This window comes from Chrysochloris asiatica, unplaced genomic scaffold (assembly GCF_000296735.1).
Source record: "Chrysochloris asiatica unplaced genomic scaffold, ChrAsi1.0 scaffold00004, whole genome shotgun sequence".
Taxonomy (NCBI): Eukaryota; Metazoa; Chordata; class Mammalia; order Afrosoricida; family Chrysochloridae; genus Chrysochloris; species Chrysochloris asiatica.
In genome coordinates, this window is record NW_006408522.1 from 45,527,488 (window position 1) to 45,536,788 (window position 9,301).

At 39.5% G+C, this 9,301-nt stretch overlaps 1 protein-coding gene across 1 annotated transcript in view; it reads left to right on the forward strand.

Annotated features, from left to right (window-relative positions):
- RYR3 (ryanodine receptor 3) overlaps positions 1-9,301 on the forward strand; it is a 775,913-nt gene that overhangs the window by 325,233 nt on the left and 441,379 nt on the right. The window contains exons 4-5 of the mRNA XM_006831810.1: positions 4,981-5,055; positions 8,696-8,774. Coding sequence (XP_006831873.1) covers positions 4,981-5,055; positions 8,696-8,774 — 154 coding nt within the window. The remainder of the gene's footprint in view (positions 1-4,980; positions 5,056-8,695; positions 8,775-9,301) is intronic.

Consider the following 9,301-nt stretch of genomic DNA (forward strand, 5'->3'; position numbering starts at 1 on the left):
CACTTTACTTTTATAGATTTCCTTGTCATCATTGTTGTTGTTGTTGTTATATGCTGTCGAGTCGGTTCCGACCCATAGCGACCCTGTACAGGGTTTCCGAGGGTGTGTAAATCCTTACGGGAGTAGAAAGCCTCATCTTTCTCCCGCAGAGCGGCTGGTAGTTTCGAACCGCTGACCTTAAGGTTCGCAGCCCGATTCGTAACCACTACGCTACCAGAGCTCCATCGTTACACATATAAAATATAGACATTTTACTGTCCGCTTTTGCCACAGCGACATCTAATTACATTCTTTTGTGTTTCCACGGAGCCTCAGTCATTGTCATCTCCCATGGCTGAAGGATAGAGCTTCCTGAAAAAGCCCCAGAATTTACTAGACAATGTTGCTCTTTCGGGTATTTAGGTTCTTTCCTGATCTTTGTTTTGGTTTGTTTCACCTGTTATAATGCTCTTATTACAGCTGTCTGCCTGCTTTGTTTTGCTTTCTCTTGAATTATTCCCAGGAGTAGAATGACTACAGCAAAGATTGTAGATTTTTTATTATGGCTCTTACAATATATTACCATATGGATTCTCAAATGTGGCATCCCTAACTTTATACATGAATGTACCAGCTAAACAGCAAGTCTAGCAGGGTTAACGTTTTCCGTCATATTTGAATTTTAGTTGATAAAAAATAATAAATCAAAGTTGTTTTAGTTGTCATTCCTTTCAATACTAGAAAAGGAACTTTTTTCCATGTATTTAAAATTTATTCCTGATATTAAATTTACATCTGATATAAATCATTTATTCATATCCTTTGCCTGTTTCTTTTATTCTTGGTGTATTTTTTTTTAACTATATTTCAATACTATATTAACACTTCTGTTACAGTATTAAATAAAAAAAAGTATTTCTACAGTCTGTTAGATGTTGGTGTTTCCATTGTTCTGAAGTTCAGTAATCTTGGTATAATCATAATCTTTTATTTCCTTTGAGTGTGTCTGTTGCTTCAAAGCATGGATAAGTAATTAGATCTGTAAAGGAATAGGGACTGTTTTATTACATGCTAGTTCTAGAATTTAATTTTAAAATGAAATATTTAACTCTGTTATCCATCCAGAATCTATCTTCTGTTTTTCTTGTGGATCTAACTGAATGCTTTTCTGATTCCTATGTAAAAATAACAGACATTTGCTTAATATTCCTGTCTTTCCCCTACTGTATTAAAACTATGCCTTTTCAGATACTACAGAAATAGCTGGATCTCTTTATGGACTCTGCATTGTACTACATTCTTCTTTTTGAACCAGTACCCGAGTGAATTCATTGATTTTTGCATCATAGCACTTACTAAAACTTGGTCTCTTTTCAAAAGAAAATGTTTTGTTGGTTGTTTTTTTTCCAGAGTATTTTATAATAATTTTGTTGATCTCCAAAATATCCTATTAGGCTTTTGCTTAACACTGCACTAAATCTGCAAGTTAAATTTTTAACAATAAGCACTTGCAAATGTCAGTATTCTCATTTGCTAACAAATTTTATGTTGTAAAATAAGGTTTAGGGGATACATTTTGAAGGTTTCATTTATTTAAGTACTTTCCTAAAAATGCATTATTTTATAGCAGTTTTAAGTGGAGTCTTGCTTTATGCTTTCTAACTAAGTAGACTAGTATTATTTGCTTGTGTGTATTTCTACCGGAGGTATTATTTTGTTTGGGTTTTTTTTTTGCTTATAAGGTATCTTTGTAAGTAGTTGTCACCTAGATCAAATGAAATGCAAGCCTCCTGGGAGATGTTAAGGAGTCACGCTCCATGACATACTGTAAATATTGTTTTGTGAGAAAACACCTCTTTATTTGATAGTCAACAAATGGATTAGAAGTAGGATCTGAAAGAAAGGGCAAAACTACAGCACACATATCCACATCCAGAAAGTGACTCAATCCTCTCCCAGGAAGGAAGCTGGAACCTCTGCAGCTCTGGTAGCTTCTTGTTGTTGTTATGTGCCGTGGAATCGGTTCTGACTCACAGCGACCCTGTACAGGGCTTCCAAGGCTGTAAATCTTTATGGGAGCAGAAAGCCTCATCTTTCTCCTGTGGAACAGCTGGTAGTTTTGAACTGCTGACCCTGAGGTTAGCAGCCCAATTTGTAACCACTACACTACCAAAGCTCCTTATGTAGGTTCAATTCAGAGCCTTCCTGGGGTCTATTTATCTTAAGAATAGAAGATTACTGGGAGGGCATGAAGTCCGGGAGGTGTCATATAGGGTGGGTGTTGACAAAACTCTTTCCTGTTGGCATTACCACTAAGGGACTTGAGGGATGGGGCAGGGAAATGTTTCCCAGAGGGCCAGAGGATGAGAGCAGCGTAAGTGACACAGTGCCACTCTTTGGGACCAACTTTGTACTCTTCAGTTCTTCAGATTGCTCACACAGGTGATAGGAGCAAAGGATTAGAGCAAGGTGTGGTCCGTGGTTAAGAGTAGGAAATATAATTTGGTCAGTAGTTCAATCTATTTTGTTTGGGAGGAACTCTGAGGGTAAGTGAAAAGGTATTATTATGAACATGCTAGTTCATTCACACACGTTTATTCCAAACAGCATCTGTTTAAGCATATCTCTGTGGTCAATGAATGGCTGTAGGTAAGTTCTCTCAGTATTGCACTTGTCTTAGTCTCAGTTGGGTGCCTTAAAAAAAATACAAAAAGGTCAAACTAGTGACTTCTAAGGAGATCTGCTAGGCCAGTTTACATTCAAAGCCAAGAGGTCAGCTCATGTTATGGCACCTATTTTGGGGAACTCCAAAGGGATCATCTTTAGAGATATTTTTCAAGGACATCAGATGATGATGGAAGTTTATTAGGATGAAGTTTTAAGAAAATTGAAAACTGCATTGGTGAGAAAAATGATAAGAAGGTGGTGCCAAAGAATTGTTTACCATCACAACAATGTGCCTGCTCATTTTTTCAGGCTAGCCAAGGGCTGACCTCCAAGAATGTGATTGGGGAACCTTACCCCATCCACTTTCTTTCGATATCGTCTTGTTCCCTAAACTCAACATTTAAATGTAACATCGTTTTAGTCCCTTAAGGATGCCAAAACTGCTGTTTTGATGTGTTGTAACTCAAAGACCGCAAAATTATTTGGGTAAGGGATGTTAAGTACTGTCAAGTCATTTGCAACTCATAGCGACTGTATAGGGTTTCCGAGGCTGTAAATTTTTGTGAGAATACAGTCTCATCTTTCTCCCATGAAGTGGCTGGTGGGCTCAAATAGCCAACCTTGTGGTTTGCAGTCCAGTGTTTATCCTGTTGCTGTTGATAAGTGCCATAGAGTCAGTTCTGACTCATAGCGACCCTGGGTACGGTTTCCAAAGAGTGGTTGTTGCATTTGAATCATGAACCTTGTGGTTAGCAGTCCAGTGTAGATTCTAGTGTCCTACAAGGATGCCAATATTTTTCCTGTTGTTTGTTAATAGACAATGGTAGCATCAGCAGTTGTTAGTTATAGAGTAGACTTGTTATGATGCAAGCCTATAGGACAATTTTCAGTTAGACTGACAAGATGTGAAATCTGAGCATGACGAATTGTAACGTAAACTGTTGGAAGATATTTGTAAATACAGAAACTAAAGTTTATGTAAACAATCTCAAGGAACGTGGAAATATTGTGAAGAGCATTAAAATTCCTATATGGTGTTCAAGTCTGGAGGGCCACTAAATATCTCTAGATCTATGGAAAAAGAACAGCCACATTTATATATAGTCATCAGCTTTTTTTCTCTAGATCTATGGAAAAAGAACAGCCACATTTATATATAGTCATCAGCGTTTTTTGAACATGATACTGCTACATTTATCTCTTTTCTTTAGGCTCATTTTATGGCATGCAAAACCATCTCTTTGACAGAAGTGATTCTGTTAATCCACTTAGAGTTGAAATAAAATTACTCAAGGACTGTTTGTCTAGACTTGTACCTTCTTCCACTCCACCCGGCTCCCCCTCCTCTTCATTGTTCACTGTCTCATCAGAGGGCTGCCACAGGGGAGGAGGAAGACTTCAAACAAATTCCCCTGGCTGATGGCTATATAGTTCTGGATGAGATGATGGGCTGCAGAAGAGATGCCTTTGACATATAGAAGGAAAATATTTGCCTGTGAGGACAGGTTAACATGATGAGAAGAGGCATGCTAAAAGGTTTACCATTCTAAGTAAATTTGTTTCCCCTGCTGTCCCCTGGTTTATAACTAAGAGTTTTTTGTTTGTTGTTCTATTCGGTTTACTGCAGCAATGTGTGAATCTGCTTAAAGGGGGAAGAAAAGGACAAGGATAGTTTTATGTTGAGCAGTCTCTTCCTCTCATGCTTCCCTTTCCTACTGTTTGGGCTGCCACTGAGCCAGAAATAGTGGGACTGCTTGATAAGACACAGATGATCCAGACTTACTGATGGGTTTCTGCCTATCTGTTACCCTCTCAAAAACCTGGATTTCCGAGTCATCTTCTGCTGGTGGGATTTGTGTACACTGGACCCATTGATGGTCAGAAGGCACAGTGACATTGCCTTGGAGGGAAAAGACCTACAAGGCGCTAACTGTAGCCGTACGCCTGCCTGCCATACTGCCTTTCTGTTGCTAGGTTATTGTTACATCACATTTGTTTCTCTTTCTCACTCTGAATGCTTCTGAGAAGTTTCAAAGGAAGGTAAGCAGTGTCTGTCATGTTTCCATGCTCTCTGATACAGTAGTTCTGGGTATCTGCTGGCCCTGGGCAGGGGCCATTTCTAAGAAGACGTTGGCCCACATACCATCTCCGAAAGATGCTGCATGGTTGTGGTCATAAGTCTCCTTTCACCTACAGGCCAGCTACATGCTTCTGGAATGAGTTTCTTGTGAGCTTTGCAATAGATCTTCTTTTAGTATGTCGACTAGAATTTGCTTTGCTCTCAGGCCATAATGGGAGCTTGCTTGCTGATAGTTCTCTCCTCATTCCTCACAGGCAGCACAAGGGGGCGGTCACAGGACCCTGCTGTATGGCCACGCAATCCTCCTGCGGCACTCGTTCAGTGGAATGGTAAGCATGTCCTGGATGTTTGTGTGAACCTATGGAGATAGGAGGGAAGGATGAATGGAGTAGGGGAGGACTGGAAGCCAACAATTTCAAGTTAACAGTCAATTTGAGTAAGAAAAATTACTGTCTTAATGTTTGCTTCTATTGCCTACCTCAGTTTGCAACTATATATTTGTAGTGACTTAAACCCACCCACTCAGTGAATGAAAGGATAGTACCATTTTTCCCCCCCTCACTAAACCCAACACAGTTATCTAGATGTGCTAGATGCTGAACTGATCAGTAACCAAATAAACAGCATTACCAGTTCCTACAGTAAACAAGTGTGGCGCTGTAGGATAAACACTGGACCACAAGGTCACTTTGAACTGCGAAGTCGGTGGTTCTAACTTCACCAGCCACTCCTAGGAAATCCAATACAGGGTCTCTATGAGTCGGAATCAACTCAACAGCACGTCACAGCAACAACACAGATGTAACCAGCGTAGAAGGAACATTGATCAAATGAGATCTTGGTAATATACCTTCTCTTGTACTCAGCTAAAAGAAATGCCATGATATTCATTGCTGTCAGTCCTGGCAGAATTTGAGACAGTGGTTAAACACTTGGCTGCTAACCTAAGTAACATTAGTTAAAACTCACCAGCTACTCCATGGGAGAAAGATGTGGCAGCCTACTTCTGTAAAGATTGCAGCCTTTGAAACCCTAGGGTACAGTTCTACCCTGTCCTACAAGGGGGTTATGAGTCAGAATCAACTAAACAGTCATGGGTCTGGATTTATGTTGGCAGGAGGAATCCAAGGTGCAAGGCAGACACAGAAAGCTGATCAGCTATTACTAATCCGGAATTTAGAACCAGAGTTAACCAGAATAGTCAATGGTCTGCTTGAAAAATTACACCATTTAAAGATAAATGTAATGTGTAAAATAGAGTGCAGATCTTTTGCTGAGAACATGTGGAATCTTATCTCAGTGGTAAGACTGGACTCCTGGTGTGGCACTGTGGGTTAATGCACTGGACTGCAAAGTCGGTTTGAACCGCAAGGTCAGCGGTTCAATCTCACCAACTGCTCTTCAGAAACCCTATACAGGGTCGCTATGGGTTAGAACCTACTCAATTGCACTTCAACTATCATCTCCGTGAAGCATGTTGTTGTTAAGTGCCACAGAGTTGGTTCCGACTCTTAGCGGCCTTGTATCACAGCAGCCATCCCATAATGTTCCTTCACAGCTCCTAGGTGAAGCCTCACTTGTTATCAGTATAAGGAAGAAATGGCTTCTCCAATTCTAAGGACAAAAACTTGGCATTATTTCAAGACTTTGTTTTGCATATTTGTACCTGCAGCATGCTGCAAAGTTCATCTCCAAGACTGAACTCTTCACACTGACAGCGGGTGCGGCTGCCTTTTAAATAATTTATTTATTGCAGCTTTTTCCCCCTCAGCTATGGTAAGAAATGACCTTTTCAGCCTGAACACGTATCTGTGACAAGTGTTTCATGGCAAAAGGTTGGAATGTTGTCATACTAGAAGTTGGGAGCATTTAGGAATAAGGATACTTCTACCCTGACAGTCTCTAGAATTGAGAGGTAATCGTTTGTTTTGGAATCTGATGTTTACCAATAAGGTAAATAATATCCTAATGCCTCTCTTTTTCTAAGTAAAAAGGATAAACAAAATCTTCACATATATATGTCTCATGGCTTTGAAAACTAAGGCTGACATCCTGGTAGAATTATTTGTCAATAGATTCCCCCCTACTTCCATCCCCACCCCATACGCGCACACCAAAAAAACAAAAAACACACACAACTAAACATAAGCCTCCACTCACAATTATATAAACTCTCACTTGTCACAAAGATAGCTAGATTTCTGAGAATAAAACCTGTGAGATCTGACTTCATACAATTTAAGCCGCTTTCCTAGTGTGGCTTAGGAGACCTATGGCCACATACATGTCTGCTTCCCAGCCCAGTCTGATGTTTATTACCCACCTTGAACCTGCCAGTAAGGGGTCAGAGCACTTCACGGAAGTCATGGAGTCATCATGGGTTTCTTTGGTAGTGTAGTGGTTTACTTCCTGCTCCCATAAAGATTGACAGCCTCAGAAACCCTGTACAGGGTCGCTATGTGTTGGAACTGACTCCACGGCACATAACCACCACCATCAGCAGTCGCTGGGTTACAAATGAAATCTGATTTTAATTATCTTTAAGAATGTATAGGTGATGGGCTGCTATCCACAAGGTTGGCAGTTCAAACCCACCAGCTGCTTTCTGGGAAAAAGAAGAGACTGTCTGCCTCCGTAAAGATGTATAGTCTCGGAAGCCTTATATAAGGGTGCTATGAGTCAGAGTGGAGTCAATGGCAGTGGGTTTGGTTTCGTGCAAAAAAGGAACCACGGTGGTGCAGTGGGTTAAGAAATTAAACTGCTAACCAAAAGGTTTAAACCCACCAGTCTCTCTAAGGGAGAAAGATGAGGCAATCGGTTTTCTTGAAGATTTACAGCCTTAAAAACACCATGGGACAGTTCTACTCTGTTCTTTGGGATCACTAGGAGTCAGAAGCAATTCAACGGAAGTGGATTTTGTTGTTGTTTATTATTGTCAGAAAAGGCTGTCTTTTGAATGAGTAAAAAGCTGCATGTGTGGCAGGTGAAGGCATTTGTGAAGACTTATTTTCTATTAGAGGTTTGTTCACTCATTTCAAAGTGAGGGCAAATTTACTTAACATTCAAGGGCAAGTAGAGTTGTCCATAAGGAGCGCTGGTAGTATAATGGTTACAAATTGGGCTGTTAACCTCAGGGTTACCAGTTTGAAACTACCAGCTGTTCTGTGGGAGAAAGATTCTGCTCCCATAAAGACTTATAGCCTCAGAAACCCTGTACAGGGTCGCTGTGAGTTGGAACCAACTCCACGGCACATAACCACCACCACCAGAGTTGTCCATTGTTGGGACTTTGGCAACTTAACGATTTGCCTGGATTTTAAAAATTACTTCTAATTTTTATATCCATTAGTGTTTTTATAATTTTTAAAAATCTTACTTGAGAAATATTAAAAACAGAAAACTTGAAAAATTAGAAATGGGGATTAGCCCCACTATCTAAAGAGAAGTACTGTTACCATTTTGGTATAATTCCTTCCAGTCTGTTTGCTAGGCATCTGAATTCTTACATAACTCCTAGCTATCCAAATACACTCTTTTATATATTACATTTTAACATAATGTATCATAAACTGTGTTCCAAGTTAATGCACACTCTTGGTGGATACCCTCTCGAGTCACATATTTCATCAAATAAAAGTATCAGTGCTCTTTCTGTTATTCTCAATCATTTGTATTGCTTCCCATTTAAAAGTTTTCTAAAACCATTCTTAGAATTTCAAGCTTATTCCTTTAACATACAGTCCTGTCAGTTAAGTTACTAGGTCTTCAGCGAGGAATATGTTCAAGGTTTTCAATATATTGTAGCGTCTTTTCTAAAAGCATTATACCAGTAAGCTTTCCAGTGAGCAAGGTAAATGAGCCCTTCTCTCATTTGTGTGTGAAAATTGACAACTGGAAGCTAGCTAGTGGTGAGGTCCTGAGTCCCAGTGGAAGATTGTCACTTCATTAGCATCTTCTCTTGTTTCACAGTATCTAACATGTTTGACGACATCAAGATCCCAGACAGATAAGCTTGCCTTTGATGTAGGTCTACGAGAACATGCATCAGGTAGGTCAATGTTCCCAGCTCTTCTACCCAGGGAGTCCTTTGGAGGAAAACAATGAATATGTTAATTTATTTGAGATTCGCAACCACTCTGGTCAAAAATAGGCTTGATAAAATTTTGAAGAATAAGGAAATAAAAGAATGTGTGATAGAAACTTGGGAACTAAGAATAAAGGAATTACATTTTCAAGGCTTTTGTGAGGTACTGAAAATATATAGACAAGTTCCTTTATAAGTACCATTAATTCTAAATGACTGCCACAAAATTAAGGTAACACTATAAAGACATAGGTATTGGGTAGTGTCTGGATCTAAGAAGTCACCCCATTTTGTTCTGCAGGAGACTAGTTATTTCTAAGTCGGTGTTTTACAAACTTGAGTCAGTGATGTCCACTTTGTTGGTTTGTGCCTTTCCATTGTGTGCCCTTTATTACCGTTTGAATTTGAAGTTTTACAAAGTAATGTTAACTTCTTTATAAATCTGGTATTATTTGACATAAAAATCTGATTTTGAAAGAAAAACATGTCAC